Below are 25,343 nucleotides of genomic sequence, written 5' to 3' on the forward strand. Positions count from 1 at the left end.
CTCTTGCTGAAGAAATTACATACACAAAGTATATAGAAAGAGATACATTTTCACTTTGGATTCATTTTTCAAGTATACTTATTTGTTACAAGGAATTTTGTTTTTCTTTCTCTCAATAACTTTTTTGGGGAGAGGGTTCTCAAGCAATGAATCCAAGAGGGCCACAGTAACACTGTTTTAAATTACCAGAAAGAAGTCTAGAAAGGAACAAAGAAAAGCAAATGATTTTTAACTAATGTGTAAAATTTATTATATATTTCTTAAAAAAAGAAATAGAGAAATACAATTTCATATAGAATTGCGCACGCACACGCATGTGTGTATGTATGTGTGTGTGTGTGTGTGTGTGTAAATGATGGATTTTTGGTGTTTTAGGTTCAAAATTTTTTAAAAAGTTAAAATGAAACAACTAACTAGATCATTACCATAATAATTAGACTTAATACAGCATTCTAAGATTTTCAGAGTGTTTTTAAAATATCTCATTGTGTCTTAACAAAATGGGAAATAGACACTTATCCCATTTCACAGATAAAGGAACTGAGGCAGATATTAAATGAATAGCCCAGGATCACATGGCTAATATGTGACAAGATCTGACCACAAGATCATCTAACCCCAGTTACTCTACCCACTCTATCCACTGTAAAACATATCTTTTTAAACTATTATTGTGTATCTAAGAGTCTTCTAAAGACCATAAGATTACTTCACAACTATTAAAATACTCAAAATCATGATTAAACAACTTTTTAAAAGCTGATTAAATCAGTTTTTCACAAACTAACAAATTCAGGTAGTCAATGATTCAATTCAAAGAAATATTTAGTGCCTATTACAAAGCAAGGCAATGTACTAAATGATAAAATACAAAGAAAATGAGAAATTGTCCCTACCTCAAGGAGATTACATATGACTGGGGAAAGTTAAAGAGGGAGGAAACAATAACAACTAAGAGGTCTTTCAAGATGAGATGACATCTAAATAGAACCCAGAGAGAAAATAAGGAGAGGGAGAGAAGGGGGTGAGGAAGAGAGAAAGGGAGATCGAGGGAAAGGAAGGGGAAGGAGAAGGAGAGAAAAGGAAAGCAAGAGAGAGGAAGGGGGAGGGAGGGAGAAAAAAAAAGAGAGAGGGGAGGGGGAAGGACAGAGGGAAGAGAGGGAAAAAGGGAGCGAGAGAGAGAAAGAGTGTGTGTGTGTGTGTATTTTGGGGGATAAGAGGGAAGTTCTCAGTCATGAACTCTTTTGTATAAATGTTTTGAAGCAATAGACAAAATTCTAAAATCAGAGAATCCATTTATTTCTATCTTGAATGAATTAATTACAGATACACTACAGCAGATTTTTGTGCCAGGCTAAGAATTTGAATTTTGTTCTAGAGGCAACAGAAGATGGTTACACTTATGCTTTAGAACAATCATTGTGTTAGCTATGTTTTACATGGATTCGAGGCAGAAGGCAAAGGAGGAAAAGCCCATTAGAAAACTACTGCATTCACTCAGGTAAGAATAAGGGGCAGAACTAGAGAAAGTTTAGCCCCTTCACCTAAAAAGAGAAGGATATGCAGATAAGGAAAGCTAGAGTGACTGACAAATATCCAGGAATGCAGACATTGATTCCAAATGGATTTTTACCAATTCTTGTGTATAAATAAGCTTATCTCAGTTCTTAATAGGGGCCTCCAAATGTGCCTGGGGTTCTTTTATTGGAGTACCTCAGTAGAATGCCCCAAATGTCCCTAACATTTTTCAGGCTATTCAGAATCAGCTGGTTGCATGGAATTATTTGTAGTTTAACTGCACATGTATGAGGCTTTCTTCCCCAAACTAGGTCAAAGAGACTCAGGATGGCAGTGAAACAGAAAATGAACACATCTTTTATTCTTTTTTTTTTTTCCTACAAGAGTTCCATTCATGCTTTGTAACACTATCAATAGTGTTACAAAGATTAGTTAATCAGATTTTTGAGATTTTATCCATATTCCCTGAAATCCCCGAGTCTTTATTACAGGGATAGATAAGATAGTTATATACCAGGAGAATCAACAAGACTTTTCAAGTGGTTGGTTATAGGGGGTAGGGTAGGGGAGAAAGAAAGATCAAGGATAAAGCTAAAGTTATAAACTTGGATGACAATAATGTTGCCCTAAACAGGAATAAAAGAGAGTTTGGAAGGTCTAAAGATAAAATATTATCTCGAACATATTAAATTTGAGACACTATATGTAACTGGAAATGTCCAGCTGGGGAATTCAAAGCATGCACTTTGATTAAATGATTTTCTGGAGTTATGTACTGAAACACAAAGAAAATAAACTGTTTTTCTTGTGTTCAATTGTCTTCACAAAGGACAAGCCAAGGATACCATTACAGAAAAGAAATAAAAATACACACCTATATTTAATGTCTGATACTTTCCAAGGCAAATGACGCTAAGAAAATGCATTTTTAAAGTTAATAATAAAATTTAGCAATTATACCATACACTAACACTACATTAAAATGTTCAGCATCATTTATAACCCTCAAGTCTTTCAAAATATCAAGTGATAAAAACAAATTATCTGCTTTAGATCTGAATACTAGTAAAGCATGCTTCTCAAAATTGGTTAGTTCTAAAGTAAGAAACAGCCTAGATACAGCAACAAAAATAATCTGGCCTTTTTGTAAAAATGGAACGTTTTGTGTTTGGTTCAACTCCAAAACAGGGAGGGGATTTGACAAATTTCTTTAAAAAAAGCATTATAATAGTTAACTTATTTAAAATGTTTACTGAAAATATAATCATAAGTCTACAATATAAAGATTTAGAGAAAAAGAAATCAAATAAGCTAATTAAAACTATGTGCTACTCACAGGAAATAAATTAACTGCTCAAAACTTTGGAACTTAAGGATTGCAAAGTCAGGTAGAGACATAGTTGTGAAAGACACCACCTTCATAATCTTAGAAATTAAAAGCTCTATAAAAATACTTTCGAAAGTTAAAATCAATAAAGTAAAAATATGGAAGTGTCCAAGTTAGTTTGATATTATCACAATGTAATTATAATTAGTTAAATTCAATCTGAAAAAGTTAACAAAATTAAAAAACAATTCTAAACAGCTGAAAAGAAAATCCTTTTAGACTTGGAGATTGAGTTTTCATAATCAGCTTTAAAATTATTTTAAATAATCAAATATTCCAAAATCAAAATTCTCTTATGGCAATTTCTTTTTAGTAATACAAATGAACCCCAACAAATAATCCCTGAAAGAAACACAATCTAATCCAAAACCAAAGCTGATTTTAAAGCCCAAAGCTATTTTACAAAGCTATGTTGTTCCCTCCTCACTAACCAATTCCAAAATTTTGTTTTTTAAGACTCTCTCATATGTTAATGAAACCTATGTAATAATAATAATAAAAAAAATTACCAAGTCTTCAATATTGCCATAGATGTTTTTTTTCATGCCTGATGCTCGAGTTGATACCCATCCTCCCACGGTGCTGAATTCCTGGGAATCTGGTTCATGACCCGTACAATAACCACTTTCTTTAAGCTGAAGAACACAAAAGTAAGGCTACAATGGTGAAAACTGACTAATTTTATGTTATACTGAAGACATTTATGTTGCCCATTTAAAAATATTGCATCTCATTATTTCTTTGGTACTTAAGAATAAGAAAGACAAAAGAACACAGTATTTTACCATCCTAATCATATTAAATAAATGCCTTATAGGGAAACATGAGTACAAATCTGAAGAAAAATACAATGCTGAAAAATTTTCAGTTTCTATTGTGTCTACAAAATCTTCCTTCCTTTCTCTAATCCTTCCTCCCTTTCATTTTAAATCCAAGACTCCTTTTGTTTGTAAAGGTACAATTTAAACACATATGGAAAGAAGATTATGTTTAAATAACTGCCAACTTCACCTAAATGCTTCCAATAAATAAAGTATCTAATCTCTCATTCTCTCTACCTTAATGTGATATGCAGCAAGTCTGCAGAAAATTTGAGCAAATTGCCTGTACTTAATTCTCTCAAGGAGTGATGTGTTTTAATGTACAGCCATCTGGCCAGGTTTCCTGTATGTAATATCATCTACTTGTGATGCAGATCATGCATTCCTGTACATTAAATAGTCACTTGTTTCTCATTTTTCTATATTAGCTTGGCTTTGCCATCTGCACCACACCTGAGGTTGAATGAATGCCCTTAAACTGCAGCAAAACCAAAGCAATCCCACTGAAATAATTTTAGAGTCTCAGTAGTCCCATGTCAAATGGTACAGACACCACCATCTGCAGTATCCACTATCTACTACACTCAAGACCATCAATCTGTTTTGATCAATTTGATAATAGTCCAGTTAAGTAAGTGTTTCTATTTTTCAAGTAAGTCATGCAGAGATGTATAATGTGTCATCTATGTCTGCAGACATGAATTTAAGCATTCAATACATGGCATACTCTAAAACATAAAGAATCATTTAGATTAAATAAAATTTATTAGATTTCACAATGCAGCAATGCAAATAATTTTTCTTTTCCAATTCTGTTTAAAGGGGGAAAAAAACCAGCTGGAAAAGATATCACTTGCTACATACAATTCTTTGTTAACCAGGCAATCCTTAGAATTTATATAGGACTTATCACCATCCACATGTATAAGTGCCTTAAATAGATATCTGACTTGGCAAATAGTAGAGGCAATCCATAAACATAATTTTAGTTTTTTCTCATATAACTCTGTATTTGTTTTCTATGCAACGCAATTTTCTATTTGTTCATAAAACCAATATCACAACATATTATGATCCTTATTAACTGGATGCCAGAAGCAGAAGATAGGGTAGTACACTATATACTCAAAGCTCAAAATAAATTCCTGGAAAACTGAGAATGGGGATGAACAAAATTTTATGACCTAGAATACCTGAGACACTCCCATGGAGGGAGGGGAAAAAGGAAGAGATGGAAGGAAGTTAGGATAGAGAGAGGAAGTATGGTAGGGACAGGAAAGGAAGGAGAAGGAGGGAGGAAGGTTCAAAAATGTGGAGAAGCAGGAAGCAATGCAGCTGCACTCCAATCCATAATCCTCCAAACAGATCTAGAAAACTGTATCAAACTGAAACCTAACAAGAAAATTAAGAAAAAGTCAAAGTGAGTCCTTTACCTGGACCAGATAGATCATTGTAAGACAGAGAGGTTTGTTGACATTAGGTACCAGGTCACTGGAAAAACTGACAGAGCTTAGACCATGGAAGCAGCTATCAGTCCTTGTCTTGGACCACAGTATAAGCAGATTCAAGGTCCCAGAATAAACAACACTCAATACTCCAAGAAAACAACAACAGGACCAGCTCAGACTTCCCTCCAAAAGGATAGCAGAGCCCAGCACTAACATGAAGTCCTAAATCAAGAAGCAGGCTGGAAGAATGAGCAAAGAAAAAATAATAACCCCATCATATGGTGACAGAGAAGTTCAAAACAAATACCTAAGAAGAGAAATATCAATAAACAAAGATTCACAGAAAATCTTAGGTTGGGCAGAGCAGAGATTCAACTAAAATTGCTGGAAGAGATAAAGTAAGAGTTTAAAAATGTATTTATAAGTGAAATGAGGGTGCTTATGGAAAAATTGGGAAAGAAATGGGATTTACAAGATAAAGAAATAGAAAGAGAATTAACAATTTGGCACAAGAGGGACAAAGCTTTATCCCACAAACACATTTCCCGAAAATTAGAATGAAGTATAAATCAATGACTCTATGAGATAATAAATAAGAAAACCAAGTCAAAGGGTTAAAAAAAAAAAGAAGGAAAAGATAAGTATTTCAAAGTAATAAAAAATAACTGACTTAGAAAACAGATCAAGAAGGAACAAAAATCATGAACAACAAAAAGCAGATGAAGCACCTTTTACATAATGCTTTTCCAGATCTCTTAACTACTTGAGTACTTTTACCTAATTATGTATTTAGTTACTTTGTATTTATTTATGTTTAAATTCTTCTTTGAAAGCAACTATTTGGTATGGCCAATAGAGAGAGTGCTGGCCTTGGAGCTAAGGGGACCTGAGTTCAAATCCAGTCTCAGATACTTACTAGCTGTGTGATATAAGACAAGTCACATAAGCCTGTTTGCCTCAATTTCCTCATCTGTAAAATGAATTGGAGAAGAAAATGGCAAACCACTGCCATATCTGCCACCAAATCCCAAATCAGATCAACAAGAGTTGGATACAACTAATCGACTCAATAGCAATATTTATTCTATATTTATTTCAAGTTGTATTGCTCTTCCCCATCAGAATGCAAGCTCCTTGAGAGTAGAGACTGCCTCCTTCTTTATATGTGTCCTGGCTCTTAGCACAATGCCTAGAACATAATAGGTGCTTAATAAATGTCAAATAATTTATTTTTTTAAGCTAATCAAATTCTCATTTCAAAAAGAGAATGTTATCACCAGATAACTGGGTATATATACTAGAATAAAGGAAAGATTAAATTAAATTTATGCTGTGCTTAGATTCTCTTTCTATTCTGTGTGGAGAACTTCTGGTTTGGAACCATTTACACTTAGGCAGGTTTGAACTCACTGACAGCTTATTATTTTCAAGAGTGTCTGTCCTATAAAACTAGAGAGACCAGGTTGGGGCCAGATTGTAATGGTCTTTAAAAGCTGAAGAGATTATTTTATCCTTCATCCTAGAAGCAACAGATGGGAAATCAATGGAGTAGAACAGAGAATGACATAGTCTGATATGTGCTTAAAGAAAAATGATTCAGAAGCAGTGCTAACATCAGACTGGAACGCTGAAAGATTTGCAGCAAGGAGATCAACCAGGGGAAGTGGTTGTAATAATCCAGTCACAAGGTAATAATCCCTAATAAAAATATAGATGACATACTAATATATACATATTAGATTTACAATAGTGTGGGAGAATATTATATTGAATAGGTGGATTTATAAATAAACAAAGGAAAATTATGTGACCTTAACAGTGAAATTCTTCCTGGGACATATTGACAACATTAATTGGGCTAGGTGAGTACAGGAGTTTCTTAGAAGCACTGGACTTGGCATCAGGAAGACCTGTGCTTAAATTCCAGACACTTGCTGGCTTTGTGACACTGAGCAAGTCACTAAGCTTCTCTAGTTGCAGTCACTTAATCTGTAAAATGGGGATAAAAACAGTACTACTAAGGGTTGTGATAATCAAATGACATAACATACACATACGTACATACATACACACACACACACACACACATGTTGCTTTGTACACCTTAAACCATCACATAAATGTCAACCATTATTACTATTAAATAGCCCACTTCAATGAAATTTTTAAATACAGAAAATTTTTAACCTCATCCCTAAAACATAACTTATAATGTGAAGCACTATATTCCTATATATCAAAAGCAAATGGATTGTATACATGAAACTTTATATGACAAATTTAAATTAGTATTACCTAACTATTGTTCTTCTGCCATTTAAAATTTTGTAGAAGAAATAACTTTCCTGAAAATTTAGGTGAAGCTCCTAAGAGTTAAAGGGTGAAACTTGAAATTGAAAGTAAAAACCACCAAAATCTAATGTAGCACATCAACTAAAATCAAAAGTTGTTACACAAGAGAGATTATGGTCTTCTAAGAAGAAAAAGAAAGTTCTACATTGGCATTTAAGAAAATAAGCTAATAGATAAAATAGCTCAAATTTCTAGTTTAGGAAAATGTTATTTAAGACTCCTGGAAATATGTTCTTTGAATTTTAATTTTAACCTTTTAAAAAAAATGAAAACTGGGAAAGGTTAAAATACTATGCCAAATAATATAAAAAAGATAAAATCAAGGACATGAAAGACCATTTTTTGTTTTCAAAAATTGCTATGTATGTGGGGTAATGTATCAGTGGAGCATGTTTAAAATCCTTAATTTTTTTTTTTTAAAGAATTTTGTTATAAGAGTTTTGTTTTTACGCATCTTTATTCTAGTTCCATTCTCAAGTATGTTAAATAAGAAATGTTCAAAAACAAATGTATTTGTTTAAAGTAAACAATTCTTTCAATGTTTCTCTTTACAAAGTTCACATTATTAACTACAAATGGGCCCAAACAACTATCACAATGGTAACTGTTAAAATAAAGATACACTCATAAATAAAAAGAAATATGAAAAATAAATTTCCCTAGAAAACACTATTAAAGAGCAAAAGTCAAATAGTAGCTTGATAGGTATCTTTACTATCCTCATACAGATAAAAATTATTAAATTAAAAATACTTATGAAAGCAGCAAAGTATAAAACATTCATAACATTTAGCTAAATCAGTAGAATCAAGGTTCTTTGAAATATTTTTCATCTCTTTCTTTTCTTTGTATGAAGATAAAGAAATATTAAAAGTATTAATTAAAATATCAGAACATAAATATACTCTTGTACAACTGTTTTATTTGTATATTTGTTCCATAAGTTTTTAAGTATAAATAGTGTTTTGCTAAACCTCTAGTAATTCACTATAATGGGTATTAATAATAATAATAATGTCTAGAATTAATGTTATATTTTAAGGTTTACAAAATGCTGAATGTGTTATCTCATTTGATCATCACAACAACTCTTATGAGGAAATATGCTCTTACTATTCATATTTTATAGATGAAAAATTCATTAGACGTAGGCAAACTACTGAATAAAGAGGTATTTATTATCAACCTGGGCCTGTGCATTCCCTGAGAACCTAGAATAACACAATACTTATTACCCCAAAGAAAGCAACATTAAAACCTGCTTGAACTTTCCCTGCTGAAGTGCCCAGAGCTTGGCCCCAATATAAAGTCTGAAGTCAAAAAGGAAGCTGGAAGAATGAACAAATAAAAAAAGAATTGGACCATAAAAAGCTATTAAGGTAACAGGGCAACTTAAGACAGATATAAGTAAAAAACACCTATAATTAAAGCCTCACAGCAAAAACTAGACTAAAATCAAGTGCAAGAATTTGCCCAAGGAACAAATTTCCTGAAGATAAGAAAAGCCAATGATTCCATGAAGCAACAAGAAATATTAAAACAAAGCCAAAAGGCTGAAAAACTGAAGAAAACAAAGTATCTCACAGGAAAAACAACTGACTTGGAAAACAAATCAAAGAGAAATCATCGAAGAATCACTGGACTACCAGAAAATCATGGCCAAAATAAGAGTTTAGACATCATATTACAAGAAATTTTTAAAAGAAAAGTTCCCAGGTATCTTAGAACTAGAGGGCAAAATAAAAATAGAATTCACTGGTCATTTCCTGAAAGAAATCGCCAGATGAATAACCACAGCAACATTAAAGTCAAAATCTCAAGCTTCCATGCCAAAGAAAAAGTATTATGAGGAATTGGGGGGGGAGAAGAGAGAGGAGGGAATGAAAGAATGAAAAATAATGGATCAAAGATAAATTACTTACATTTTAATAAGAGGATATGATATACATATCCCCCTTGAATTCCACCATCATCAAGATCATAAAAGAAATGTAATCAGACATAAAACCTAAGACCGATTCTGTTATATCTTGATCATAAACAGAGTGGAAAGGAAGGTAAAGAGGTAGGGAAGAGAAAGTAAAGTTAAAAAAAATTACCTCATATAATAAGGATGCATAAGGAAATATCTATAAAAACAAGGACAAGCAGCTGACACTTCAACCTCACTATCATCAACTAGTTGAATACAGAAATATATTTCACTCCACAGGAAAACAGAAAAAAGGGGGGGAGGGTAAAAAAAGAGGGACTTGGGAAAGGATTAGTCTTAAGAAAAAGGAAGTCTATACAACAAAATACTTGTAGCTTTTTTTGAAGCGGCCTTCAAAAACTAAGAATATGAAGAAGTGTCCTTCAACTGGGGAATGGATAAATAGATTATGGCTATAAGTGTGAAAGAATACTATATATTACAGGAAATAATGAAGGAAATGGTTTCAAACGGACCTGGAGAAACTTTATTGAACTAAGGCAAAGTGAAACAAACAGAACCAAAAGAACAATCTATACAGACTACAATGCTGGAAAGAAAAATAATTTTGAAAGACTTAGAAACTATGATCAGCATAACTGAAGAACCATGATTCCAAAGGATTAATGAAGAAAATGCTTTTTACCTCCTTTAAGAAAGGTTAAAAACTCAGATAGTAAAATGAGATATATATGTACATTTCTTTTAGAAACTGTCAAAACATATCGTTTTGCTTAACTACACACAGTTTGTAACAGAAGTTCTATTTTTCTTTCATTCTCAACTGGAGGAAGAACAGATTTTTGCTGGTTGGGGAAAAAAGTGATATTAAAAAAAGATAACATACCTGTCTCTCCAGCTCCTGTCCTGTTATACCAGCTTCTACATGGGCCGTCAGATTGTGTTCATCAACCCAGAGGATTCGATTCTGTTTATTAAAAAAAAAAATAAATTAAGAAAGAAAGAAAAGGACAAAAAAAAGAAAAAAGAAAAGAAAGATTGATTGGATTTCCATATCTATGAAATTATTTACCTCGTTCTACAGAAATGTAATTTCTTAAGATAAGTGACCAAATATTATAATTATTATATTTTCCTTAGTTTCTTTCTGGACTTGAAAGGCTCTACTTGCTCACAACTATTAAATCTTCCTGAAAGACAATATTATATTATTAAATTTTGGCACACTCCAAAACTTAAGTTAATCCTTATATGAACCATATTCAAAACCTTGCCAGCTTGATAGAAGCTGCCAAAACTTCTTTCTTACAAGCAGAGTCCTTAAGAATTACCACAGCTACACTGTTGCTCTGTGCCAAAGTTAAAAGTTGTTAGCTGTAATACTACCTTCCACAAGATTAAAGTTAGCTGAAACAATTCTACAATTCAAATATAAGTCTTTGATTTTATCATAAAATGAAAAGGCATCAATCCACTAAAACTATCTAAGTCCTATCTCCAGTTCAGCTTTTTCCCTCACTTGGCCGTACCTCAGGTAAAATACCAGGTTAAATGAGTACACAAAATTATCTAAATGTGTCCTTCTAAATCTTTTTATTCATCTAATCTTGACTCATAATAATTATTCTAACCCCTCCCCAACATATGGAAAATAACCTTATACATAAAATTAATAAAACTTATATTACTGAAGAAAATAAGTTCATTTTATATGCCAATAAATTTAACAATTAAAGTGGAATAGGAGAATATTTACAAAATTATAAATTGCCTAGATTAACAGAATAGGAAACAAAATCTCTAAATAAAACTATTTTTTGGAAATAAATACTGGCCATAAATGAGCTTTCCAAAAAAAAAAAAAAAAAAAGCATCAGACCAAATGGATTTACATATAAATTCTATCAAGCATTCAAAGACCAACTAATTCAAATATGAAACAAATTACTTGGAATAAGCAAAGAAGGGGTCCTACACCAAACTCATTTTATGAAATAAATATGATGCTGATACCTAAGCCAGTAAGAGCAAAAAGAGAGGAAAATAGAAACTAATTCCATTTAATGAATACTGAAACAAAAATCTTGATAAAATACTGAGACAAAAAAAAATTCTAACTAGGAGACTACAGTAGGATATCATAAAGATTATTCATTGTGAAAACTGGAATTTATACTAGTAATGTATGGATGATTTAATAAGAGGAAAAGTATTGACAAAATTGATTATATCAAAACAAAAGTAAGAAAAATCATTTGAGCATATCAATAAATGCAGAAAAAACTTTTGACAAAATACAGCACTCGTTCCTGTTTAAAAAAAAAAATCTGAAAACATAGGTTTAAAGGAATTTTTTTCTAAAAAATCATAAGAAACATCTATTTAAAACCATTAGCAAACATTATTTGGGGGATAAATTAGAAACCTTCCCAATAAAATCAGGGAAAAAAAACCAACAATGTCCATTATCACCAATATTATTCAATACTGTATTAAAACTGCTAGCAATAGTAAGCGATACCCATTTAAAAGAATTGTAGACTACTGAAAATACCCAGGAGAATATATGTCAATACAAATCCAGGAACTATATGAACATAATTATAAAAGTGCTAGCAGTTTTTATGCAAATAAAGTCAGATTTAAATAAATGGAAAAACATTAACTGTTCTTTGGTGGACAAGAGCCAATGTGTAATAAAAATGATAATTTACCTAAACTGATCTACTTAGTCAATCCCATCCCAATTAAATTAGCAAAAAGTCATTTTATTGAGTTAGAAAAAAATATTAACAAATTTCATTTGGAAAAACAAGAAGTCAAAAATATCAAAGGAATTAATGACAAAATTGTAAAGAAATCTAGCAGTACCAGATCTTAAACTGCATTATGAGATAATAATTATCAAAACTATCTGGTACTGCCTAAGAAATAAAAGTAGATCAGTGGAACATAGTAGACATACAACACAGAGTAATAAATTAGTATAGTAATCTTGTGTTTGATAAATGTAAAGATTTAAGTATCTAGGATAAGAAGTCACTATTTGGTTTTAAAAAAAAAAAGTTGGGAAACCTGGAAAGCAGTATGGTAGAAACTAGTTACAGACCAATTATCTTATAAAATTCACTAAGATGAAGTCAAAATGGATATATGACCTAGACATAAAGAAAGAGATCAGAAGCAAATTAGAAGGACATAAACATATTATCTATCAGACTTACGAAGAGGAGGAGAATATATGCATGAACATAAGTCATTTCCCAATTGATAAATGGCCAAAGGACATAAAAAAGCAATTTTGGTAGGAAGAAATCAAAACTCCATAAAAGTCATATAAAAAAATTCTCTAAATCATTACTGATCAGAGAAATACAAATTAAAACAAGATATCAACTCACACCTATCAGACGGATAAAATGATAGAAGGGGAAAATGCCAACACTGAAAAGAATATGGAAAAATTAGGACATCAATTTACTGTTGGTGGAACTGTAAATTGATCTGTTTTGGAAAGCAAAATGAAATTATGCCCAAAGAATTAGAAAACTCTTTATAACCTTTGACCCAGCAATGCCACTCCTAGGTATGAAATGTTGCCCAAGGTGATCAGGGAAAAAAGGAAAAGAATCTATATGTTCCAAAATATTTATAGGAGCTCCCTTTGTGTTGGCAAAAAAACCCTGGAAATTAGGAATTTGTCCATCAACTGGGGAACTGCTAAACAACTTGTGGTATATGATTGAGATGAAATTCTACTATGTTATAAAAAAAGATGACCTATATATAAAATTGATTAGTTGATTTTAGAAACAACATGGAGAGATTAGCATAAAATAATGAAGGATATAATAAGCAGAACCACTAGTTGGATATAGTAACAATATTTTTGAAAAACACCTGAATGCTACCGATAAAGGTCTTATTTCTAAATTACACAGAGAATTTAGTTAAATTTATAAGAATACAAATCTTTTCCCAATTGATAAAATGATAAATATGAATATTCAATTTTCAGATGAAAAAATTAAAGCCATATATCATTTCTAAATAAATAGAAAATTGACTCAAATTTGTAAGTATATAAGCCTTTCTCCAATAAATAGTCAAATATGAACAATTGTCAGATGAAGAAATTAAACTAAAGCCATTTCTATTCATATGAAAAAATATTCCAAATCATTATTGATAAGAGAAATGCAAATTAAGACACCTCTGAGGTACTACTTCAAAACTCTCAGATTGGCTAAGATGACAGGATAAATGCTGAAAGGGAATGTGAAAAGACTGGGACACTGATACATTGTTGGTAGAATTATGAGCTGATCCAATCATTCTGGAGACCAATTTGGAGCTATGTTCAAAGGGCTATCAAACTGTGCATGCCCTTTAATCCATTAGTGTCTCTACTGGGTTTGTATCCCAGAGACCAATAAAAAAGGAAAAAGGACCCACATGTGCAAAAATGTTTGTAGCAGCACTTTTTGTAGTAGCAAGGAACTGGAAACTGAGTGGATGCCCATCACTTGGGAAATGGTTGAACAAGTTATGATATATGAAGGTAATGGAATATTATTGGTTCTATAAGAAATGATCAGCAAGATAATCTCAGAGAGTTTTGGAGAGACTGCATGAACTGATGCTAAGTGAAGTGCGTAGAACCAAAAAAACATCGTATCCAGCAACAACAAGATTATATGATGAACAATTCTGATGGAGCTGGCTCTTTTGAACAATGAGGAGATTCAGGCCAATTCCAATAAACTTGTGATGGAGAAAGTCATTTGCATCCAGAGAGAGAACTATAGGGACTGATGTGGATCACACTATAGTATTTTCACCTTTTTTGTTGTTGTTTGCTTGCTTTTTTTCTCTCCTTTTTGATCTGATTTTTCTTGTGCATGATAAATGTGGAAATATGTTTAAAAGAATTGTACATGTTTAACCTATACTGGATTGTTTGCTATCTAAAAGAAGGGGGAGGGAAGAAGAGAAGGAGAAAAATATGGAACACAAGGTTTTGTAAGGGTAAATGTTGAAAACTGTCTTTACATGTATTTTGAAAAATAAAAAGCTATTATTCATTAAAAAAAAAATTAAATCCATATAGTCATATGAAAAAATGCTCTAAATCACTACTGATTACAAAATTGCAAATTAAAACAACTCTGAGGTACCACCTCACAACTATCAGATTGGCTAAGATGAGAAAAATAATGATGAATATTGGAGAGGATGTGGGAAAATTGGGACACTAATGCACTCTTGATGGAACTGTGAACTAATCCAGCCATTCTGGAGAGTAATTTGGAACAATGCCCAAAGGCCTATAAAACTGTGCTCACTCTTTGATCCAGTGGTGCCAATACTGGGACAATATCCCAAAGAGAACATAAAGGAGGGGAGAAAAGTGTAAAAATGTATGTAGTACCTCTTTTTGTGATGACAAAGAATTGGAAATTGAATGGATGGACATCAACTGGGGAATGGCCGAGTAAGTTATGGTATATGAAAGTAATGGAATATTATTGTTCTACAAGAAATGATGAGCAGGCTTGACTTCAAAAAAGCCTGGAAAAGCTTCAATGAACTGATATTAAATGAAGTGAGAATCAGAACATTTTATATATAATAACAGCAAGACTATGTGATAATCAACTATGACAGACTTAGCTCTTCTCAGTAATATAGTAATCCAAGATAATTCCAATAGACCAGGGATGGAAATTGCCACCTGTATCCAAAGAAAGAACTACAGGGGCTGAATGTAGACCAAAATACTCTAGTTTCAGCTTGTTTTCTTTTTTTGTTTCTCATGTTCTGATTTTTCTTTCTAAATGTGATTAATATAGAAATATGTTGTTAATGATGTTCATACTTGCATAACCTATATCAGATTGTTTACTGTCTTGAGGAGGGAAGGAGAAAAAATTTTGGAACTCAAAATCTTACAAAAATGAATGTTAATGAACTGATACTAAGTGCAATGAGTAAAACCAAGAGAAGATTTTACACAGCAGCAGCAAGATTATGTGATAATCAACTCTAATGGACGTGGTTCTTTTTAACAATAAAGTGATTCAGGCAAATTCCAATAGACATAATGAACTAAGTCACCTGCAACCAGAGAAAGGACTGTGGAGACTGAATATGGATCACAAGATAGTTTTTCCCCTTTTTTCTTGTTCTTTGCTTGCCTTTTTTTCCCTTTTTCATTTTTTTCCTCTTTGATCTGATTTTTCTTGTGCAGCATGATAAGTGTGGAAATATGTATAGAAGAAATGCACATGTTTAACACTTACTGAGTTACTTGCTATCTAATGGCAGAGGTGGAGAAAAGAGAAAAATTTGAAATGCAAGATACTGGAAGGGAGAATGCTGAAAACTAACTTTGCATGTATTTTGAAAAAAAAAAACTATTACTAAAAAAAACAATACTGAAAACTATTTTTACATGTAATTGGAAAAATAAAATACCATTAAAATGAAGGGGGAAAAAGGACTGAATAATTGAACTATTCTAAGTATTATAAATATTTAAACCATCCACAAAGTTCCAGAGAAAGAAGTAATAAATAGAAGTATGCATAGTACGGTTTTACATATAGAGATATTTCAACAATCTAAATATATATAGAGAGAGGCAGAGATATCTATGTATCTAGAAATATCTCTATCTCACTCTATTTTTCAAATGGTGGCCTCTAGTGCATGGTGGAGAGAAAAGCAGAGAGAAAGTTTCAAATTTTAAAAGTAACCAAAAAAAAAATTTAAATGAGGCTATCTTAAGCAGGAATACCTGCAAGAAAAGAGAGAGGATGTGAATGGACATTTGTTCCCTTTCTTCTCAAGCCAGGGCCAACCAGAACAAATCTGGATGAGAAGAGACACTATTTTTTGCAATGAGTTGGATGCCCATTACATTTTTAACCATCTTTCCTGCCACTGCCTTTGAAAATCCTCTAGGCTTTGACAGTCATCTTTTCTCTACATCTATCTAGATCCTGAAAACTTACCATCAGATCTGTTGATCAAATATCGTCTAGGCTTTGCCATCAATCCTACAGGACCCTTAGGACTTCTATCAGTTCAGAAGGTGAACTTTCTTTTATGTGTTATAGCATAAACACACTGAACTCAAGAACTATATGCCTTTTTAGATTTGAATAAAATAGTTAAGACAAGGCTTAGCAAATAGTAAATGTTTAATAATTGCTTTTTCATTCTTTCATTCATTCAGTCAAATTATCTCTTATCTCCCTAACACACTATATAAATTCTATATTTTCTTTTCCATTCACACCTTCCTTCTTATCTCAGAGGATAGAGTCCTACCTATCAAAATTAACACTGGTTCTTTTCCCCATACATATAAACATGCTTAAATCCCTTCATCGTAAAACAAAAACATATCAAAAATTACATTCCTTGACCTGGTTATCCATCCTCATCTTTTCTATTCTGCTATACTCTGACCTTATCTTTACTATTAAAGGTAAAAGAGCAATATATACTTCCTGTTGCTTATTTTTTCACCAATTCACAATTTATTTCAAAACATTTTTCATCCTCTCACTATACTCAAATTGTTCTCAAATTCTAAAGCTCCCCCCCATTCTTATTCTCTGTAATCTTTTTATCATACTTGAAAATAATACCCCTTCTTGATATTTTTCTTTCCTACTTTTCCATGATACTTCTCTTCCTTTCAGATACTTACCCCTTCTTTGGTAATAGTTATTCCTCCCCTATAAGTGGCAGTATCTCCTCCCAAGGTTTTCTCTACAGATTTGTTCTTTCTATACTATTGCTTAGCAATTTCATCTGCACTTCCTGTAATTTCAACTATCACCTCTCAACAAATGACTCCCAAATTTATCTCTAGTTCCAGTCTCTCCCATGAACTCTAGCTTACCATTTCTAACTAATTCTGGACATCTTAACTGGAGTAACTCTAGTTAGTAACTCTAGTACTCTAGTAGTAACTCTAAAATTCTGGCTCCAAGAAAAACAAATTAACCAAAAAAAAAAAAAAAAAAAAAAAAAAAAGTCTTGATAATAATATAATAAAAGTATAATAGGAACAGCTTACAATTGCACTTGTTAGATTGAAAATGCTCAATCCTGATTAAAGATAAAATTACAAGTCTTTGATATCTATTCATATGAACTTAAATTAAGTATACACACACACACAACTAATACTACAACGTTTCAAAGCTTAAAAACAAATCAATTTAATGCTTGAATACAAGCCAACTTAATATTCTAAAGATTAAGACAAATGTTCTAAAGTTCTATAATTAAAACTTTGATTACAATTCACTAATTTGTGTAAAACTTAATCCTACTTCTTTGAAAATGATTTTTACTTAAAATAATAATACAGCCAAGATGGCAGAGAAAAGCCAGAAAGTTGCCCGAGCTCTTCCCAGTTTCCCTCAGAAACAATGCTAAATCAAGCCTTTAAATATGTCTAGAGTGACAGAAGCTACAAAAAGAGCAAAACAGTTTTTCAGCTTAAGATAAGTTAAGAATTTCAGGAAAGATCTGTCTCACTTGAGTAAAAGGGGAGCACAATCCACTTCAGATGTGGTGTGAGCAATGCAGTGGGAGATTCAAAGTAGAGATCAACAGCCAAGGCCAACTGGAAGAAGACCTGCAGTCCTAGAGCATAAGGTAAAATGCCAGTCTTGGAACCTCAGCACAACAGGCGGGGAGATACTGGGGCTACCATTAGGCAAGCCATGAGCCCCAGAGGCTCTGGTACAGCCCAGACTCCCAGTACAAGAAACTTGGGACAGCACTCCTGTGCCACAGGAGTAGAGCTCAACTTTAAAAATCATGACATAAAATAAAAAGTGAATTTTAAAAGAAAAAAAATCAGAAGAGAGACCGTATTATGGAAAGTTATTATGGCAACAGGGAAAATCAAAACAGAAACTCAGAATAGGGCAGCAATGTCAATAGGCCTAAAAGGGTAAAAGTCTCAAAAGGGTAAAATGAATTGGTCTCAAGCTCAAAAAAGATTAAAAAAAAAAAAAAAAAAAAATCAAATGAGAGAGAAAAAAAATTGGGAAAAGAAATAATAGTTATGCAAGACATAGTTAACAGCTTGTAACATAAAGGACAAAAAATAACCAAAGAAACAACTTAAAAAATACAATTGGCCAAATTAGGGAGTAGGAATTTACTGAAGAAACTTCTTTAAAAGAACTGGCCAAATGGAAATGAAGAAAATAATGCTAAATGAAGAAAATAATCCCTTGAAAATTAGAATTGAGAAAACAGAAGTTTAATGACTTTCTGCAATATCAACAATAAGTCAAACAAAATCAAAAGAATAAAAAAAAATGGAGAAAAATGTAAAATACCTCATTGCAAAAACAGCTGATTTAGAAAAGAGTTCCAGAAGAGATAATTCCAGAATTACTAGATTATGTGAAAGCCATGATGAAAAAAAGAGCCTAGACAACATCGTTCAAGAATTTAGGAAGGAAAACTGCACTAATATCCTAGAACCAGAGGGTAAAATTGTCACTGAAAGAATCTACTAGGGTAGTAGATAGAGCAAAAGCCCTAGAGTTAGGAGGATCTGGATTAAAATCCATCCTCAGACACATAACACTTCCTAGTTGTGTGACCATGGGCAAGGGAGAGAAGTAAAAAGGAAGGGAAGAAGGAAGAGAAGGAAGAAATAAAGGGAGATAGACTGTGGGTGGGTGTGTACACACACAATATAATGAAGGTGGGAGACAATGTACTAAAGGGGAATCAATAAAGGTTCCATGGAGAAAATGGAATTCAGGATAGAACTTTCAAAAGAAAGCAAGGACTGAATTCATTCCAAGAATAGATAACATATACAAAAGCATGGAAGTAAAGGAGATCGTTTTGGGTGGAAAGAACAGGAAGATGTGTTTGGCCAGCTGACACTGAGCAGAAAGGGAAGAAATGTTTAAACATGCTAAAAAGAAAAAGGCAAGTTAAAAAGGGCTGTAAATGTCAAACAGAGGACTTTGTGTTTGATCCTAGAATTAACAGAGGACCACTAGAGTTCATTTATTAGGCAAGGGAAGGACATAGATATTTCATGAATATAATTCCAGCAGCTATTTAGAGGACAGTGTAGGGAAAACAGAGCTTCAAGTCAAGGATCCAAATTGCGAAGGCATTTCAATAGTCTCAGCAAGCAATAAAGAAGGTCTTGCCTATTTTGATAACTATGTGGGTAGAAAGAAGAGATCATAGATGTTAGTGATGGAAGGGACTTCAGAAGCCATTGATCAAGACCAACTTTATCATTTTTAAAAGATGAGTAAACCAAAGTGAAGTGCCTTGTCCAGGGTCACAATGCTATTTTCAGAGATAGGATTTAAATCAAGGCCTTTTTTTTTGCTTCCACATTCACAAATGTGATTGATCTCCAGTCCACTAGGTTACCTCTTGCAAAACGGAAATGAGAAATGCTTTAGAGACAGAATAAACAAAGTCTTGGCAACCAACTATATATAAAAGTGTGAGTGTGAAGAGCTAAAAAGAGCTCTAAGGTGGAAGACAGCTGGAAGCAGAGTGGTACTCTCTAAAGAAAGAGGAAATTTCTCAAGAGTCATGGGTTCCAAAAGAATAATGAACTCCTTTTTGGGCACACTGAGGGTTACTTTAACTTGATTTTGTCCCCTTTTATCAGATACAGCAAGGTTCTATGTACTTTATAGAAGTTTAAAAAACATGGTATATTACTTTAAGTGTTCTATATGTTTGTACATGCCCAACTGTGATAGCTTAGCCAAAAGTATAAGATGAGGAGGAGATGTTTCATGAGAGAATTTAATTAAGATAATTTCATTCAGGAAATCTGAATACTATAATCGTTCTGAATATTCTGGCATTTATTTTTTATAAAACCATGTAGAGCTATGATTTTTAAATAAAACACTGCAAATACTATACTTTATAAATACAAACCTCTACTTATATATACCACGGTTTTGTAATCTTTTTAATCCTATGATATATTTGTATCATAATTTGGTGTAAAATTACAGATGATAGTTACATGAAAAAAGATAGGAATAGGTCTTTAAAAATATATTTACTTTTCTAAAATGAGAAAAAAAGGCAAAGGACAATAAAAAACAGTATGGGAAAAATAAAATGAGAGAACAAAAGATAGGAAAAAGGATGGGAAGGAGAAAATAAAGGGAAAAGAAAATTCAAGTAAATAAACATTTCTTATAGGAAAAAAGAATAAATTATGTAATTTAATATATACATAAATTTTTTTTCTTACTCTTGAAAGAAGAGGAAATAAAGGGGAGAAAAAAGGGCATTTTAAAACAATTGTAAGCTGTCTATAAATGTTATATCCTATAATATTTTTCTAAAACTCGCATACCATTTGTGAAGTGTCCAATGAAACAATTGTTCTTTTCTCATCTACAGGACATGACAGTCCAGATGAAACACTTGTTCCTCCTGTCAAAACAGGAAATATAAATTAAGATATTTAAATATTTGACTATAACTCTTGTTATCTATATATAACAAAGCCATTCCTTGAGATATAACACACAGATATGCCTGCTAGGAAACAGGTCACTACTTATTATTCTTGATTAAGTTGCTTACAGTTATGAAGAACTAGTATACATCAAAGGAAAAAAAAACCCAGAAACAGAATAAAACTTTCATCTACCTCCCTCTACAGGTACACATCCAAACTGGAGTCCCCAGTGGTACAGGACTTCTTAAACTTTTTCCACTCATGAGCCCTTTTTGTCAGAAATTTTTACATAATCCCAAATAGATAGATATATAAAATAGGTATACAATTCAAACATTTATTGATAATAATTAATAATATCATGACCCCTACATTCAGTTATGAGACCCCATATGGGGTTGTGACCAACTGTTTTTAAGAAGCTGAAGTTTAAAAAATCCTTAATATGGTTAAAAACTTGTAACCTATTTATTGATCATTATGAGGAGACAAGTATTTAGAATTGTATTCCACATTTTTTTCCTTCTCTGTCCTATTTCATAAGATCCATTGTTTTAATAAAGGCAAAAATCGTTTTTACATTTCTCTAACAAAAAAGCTTGATGAAATTCATATTTACAAATAAATACATACAGCATTTTAAATGTACATATACGGTTTATCACAAAGTAAACATTTAAACAGCAGTTACTACTAAGCAATTATCTAAAAGAATAAGCATGTCACAGTGTAAAAAAAAAATCTTCTTAATACTAATCAAATAAAACATCAGCTCCTCAGCTGTAATTAATCTATCTTCCAGGCTACTTCTTTAAATCTAAAACCAAATGAGTCACTGAGAGTCAAAATGAGAGAAAAAACTAACACATCTGTGATTTTCTACCATCTTTTAACTTTTCAAAAAATATGACCAATTTAATTTGTACCAAATGTATGAAATGTCATGCAAGAAAAATATGCCTTCTATAACTAATTTAGGCCTTCCTTTTCTCATAACCATTTGGAGTCTCTGATAAATTTCACAATAAGAAGGGGCAAATTTTGTATCTTTTTGAATTGGCGAAACATTTCACCTGTCAGTGAAAATCGGTCCATAGACACGTATTAAGTACCTGCTATGTGCCAGGCATTATGCTAAGCACTGGGGATACAAAGAAAGGTAAAATTTCAATCCTAGCCCTTGAGGAGCTCACAAGAAAGAACATTCTAGGCATGAGATAGTAGACAAAAATGGCCAGTCAGAAGTATCTTGTTCAAATAATAGCAAGGAGGTCAATGTCACTGGATCAAAGAGTATCTGCATGTCAGGGAGGGGAGTTGAAGAACAGTAAAATGTAAGAATACTAGAAAAGTAGGTAAAGGAGTTATAAAAGACTTTAAGTGACAGAGAATTGTAAATATGATCTTTCAGACAAATAACTTTGGCAATTAAGTGAAAGGCAGACTGGAATGGAGAGAGATCTGTGGTAAGCAGATCAACTAACAGACTATCGCAATAGTCTAGATGTGAAGAGATGACATCCTGTACCTGAGCAGTGATAATAGCAACGAAGAGAAGAAGAGATATTATGAAGGTAAGATCCATAGGCTTTGGTAGGAACAGGGAGGAGTGAAGGGATCAGGAGGTTTAAGAGACATTGAGGAAGTGAAGATAACACTTAGGTTTTGAGTCTGGGAAACTTGAAAGATGGTGATGACTTCAACAATAATACGGGAAGTTCTGAAGGAGAAAGGATTTGGAGAGAAAGAGAGTTCAGTTTTGGATATGCCAATTTGAAGATATTTACAGGAAATCCCATTAAAGATGCTTAATAGGCAGCTTGTAATATGAGACAAGAGTCCAGGCAAAAAGTAAGAGCTGGACAAGTAGATCTGATAACTGAATCTATGAAAACTAAAGAGATCATCAAGCAAAATAATGTGGAAGGAGAGGAGGATCTCGGCTAGAACTTTGGAGCATTCAGATAATTAGGCATGACCTAAATGAAGATCCAGCAAAGGACACTGAAAAGATCAGACAGGCAGAAGAAAGACAAGAAAAAAATAAGAGTCCCAAAAACTAGGGAGAAGAGAATATAGAGGTTATCAAAGAAAAGGATGAGCATCAGTGTTAAGAGCTAGAAAAGTCAGGAAGGATGAGAACCAAAAAAAAAAAAATTGGATTTGGGGATTGAGAGATGACCAGTAACTTTGAAGTTTCAATTGAATAATAAAATAGGAAGCCAAATTGTAGAATTAAGAAAATGAAAAGGATCAAGTAGAGCAGCCTATTATAGACAGCTTTCTCAAGTTTAACCACAAAAGTAAGAAGAGATGTGGGATGACTGCTGGTGGGAATGAAAAGATCAAAAAAGGGTTTGTTTGTTTGTGGATGGGGAAGACAATAAACACATTAGGAAGCAGTAGGAAAGCAATTAGCAGACCAGGAGAAACTGAAGATAAAGGAAAAGTACAAATGAGAGAAGAGGCAGTCTGTTGGAAGAGATGAAAAAGAATAGAATGTGTATGTAGAAGAGTTGGTCTTGGTAAGAAGAGACACTACAACTCATCATGGGAAACAGGTGAAGGAGGTAAGGGCAGAAAGTACATGATGAATTGAAAAGTGACCTTTTAGTGAATGGCCTCAATTTTTTCAGCAAAATATAATGCAAAGTTCTCAAATACAAGAGGAGGGGAAGGAAGAACCACAGCAAGTTTGAAAGGGATCAAAAAGCTTTTTAAGAGGTACTATGATGAATGGGATAGTGGCCTAGCAATATTGAGGACCCACTTGAGGTTACTTAACATAAATTTGTAGCAGATTCAGGACTGCTGCATTTTTCTCTACCTTAGCTCAGCAGCACATGTGTGGGAGCAAAAGTTCCCACAGAGATGATGGGAATGACTCAAAGCTGAAAGCTTGTGAGGGCAAGATGTGCACTTAACCTTCTTTGGCTCATAGTTTATGCATACTTTATCAATTGTTACTAGCCTTCACAAAAGGCTTAACTTTGGCCAACACTACCAAAGAAAGAATATTTATACTTACAGAAGAATATCTGGGGAACACAAAAAAGAATGGAAGACATGGTTTCAATTGACAGTGAATTTTTCTTGAAATTTACAAGAAAATTTACTCTTCTGCCTTGAAGAATAGTTTATGTATTCCTTCAATACATCAGCTCCTGCATTAATTTTCTAGTCCCTACTACATCAATGGTGCCCTATCTTTTCCTAAAACTTTTTCCACCAATTTTGCAATCACATGAAAATATTCTTTCTTTCCAAGAATGCCAACAAATTAATAACAACTTGGTGAAACAGAAAGTAGTAAAAAATGTAACATATCAAATGTGCCTAATATTACCAATAAAAAGTATACATTGTGTCATTTACTAATCTTCTAAATTTAATCTTTTGAACTATTTTCATTATTACTGTGACACAACAACCACATGAATTTTCAGTGTTGAGGAACAAAAACAAAGAAATGAACATTTTAAATTTAAAATTTTTTTTGAATCAATTTTATGTGAAGGCTAAAAAGGCATAATACCTACCACCAAATGGGATGATACAAAGATTATATTTGCAGGCCAAATCCACAATCTTAACTACATCATCATGACACTCTATTAAAGAATAAAGAGAAAACTAATGAGTTACCAATTTCAATAACGTTTTAGTTGTCTAGAATTTATTTATTCCCCACAAATATTTATTTGGTATCTATAATCCAAAAGGCACCATGATATATGCATTGCCTTCCACTCTAGTAAAATTCTACCATATTTACAATTTTTGGAACTTAAAGAAACTAATATATGTAAATATCATATTAATTGTTTTATATTTTTTTATTTTCCCCAGTTACATATAAATCAATTTTTTACATTTGTTTTTAAAATTTTGAATTCCAGACTCTCTCCCTTCCTCCCAATCCCCATCTCCCATTAACAAGGCATTTGTGAAGTTATCTAATATATTTTAAATAGTTAAGAACATAATGGCAAAAGTGGACAAACAAAAGAAAAGGTTCCATCTTTAAAGACAGAAAACTTAACTTGACCTCATAGCTAACAACACACCAATGTAGATTCTTGATGAAATTGTTAATTTAAGATTATAACTGCAGGACATATTGGAAAGCAAAACATTAGAGAAAAGAAGACCGCTTAAGGGACAATTACTGTCCAAGCGATTAGGTCCCAACCTAGGATTATGGAGATGATAGTGGAAAGAAAAAGTTAGATGCAAAAGACAATAGTTTCTACATTTAGTGATTCATTTTCTCATCTCCCAAAGTACCTAGACTATTACTAAACACTTAGTAAATACTAAACAAACACTTGCTGATTAGTATTATATCTGAAGTTTGAGTAAAACAGCATATTTGTAT

General features: G+C 32.5%; 1 protein-coding gene across 2 annotated transcripts in view; it reads right to left on the bottom strand.

Annotated features, from left to right (window-relative positions):
• The window catches only part of AGPS (alkylglycerone phosphate synthase), a 138,475-nt gene that overhangs the window by 72,347 nt on the left and 40,785 nt on the right, over nucleotides 1–25,343 (bottom strand). For both annotated transcript variants that reach the window (XR_004233079.1, XM_031960414.1), the window contains exons 6-9: nucleotides 24,505–24,576; nucleotides 20,858–20,937; nucleotides 10,346–10,426; nucleotides 3,415–3,540 (exon numbers count right to left, since the gene is read on the bottom strand). Coding sequence is in view for 1 of the 2 variants with exons in the window: in XM_031960414.1 (XP_031816274.1) it covers nucleotides 3,415–3,540; nucleotides 10,346–10,426; nucleotides 20,858–20,937; nucleotides 24,505–24,576 (359 nt within the window). In the remaining variant the exon portion in view is untranslated. The remainder of the gene's footprint in view (nucleotides 1–3,414; nucleotides 3,541–10,345; nucleotides 10,427–20,857; nucleotides 20,938–24,504; nucleotides 24,577–25,343) is intronic.

Source organism: Sarcophilus harrisii, chromosome 3 (genome assembly GCF_902635505.1).
Source record: "Sarcophilus harrisii chromosome 3, mSarHar1.11, whole genome shotgun sequence".
Taxonomy (NCBI): Eukaryota; Metazoa; Chordata; class Mammalia; order Dasyuromorphia; family Dasyuridae; genus Sarcophilus; species Sarcophilus harrisii.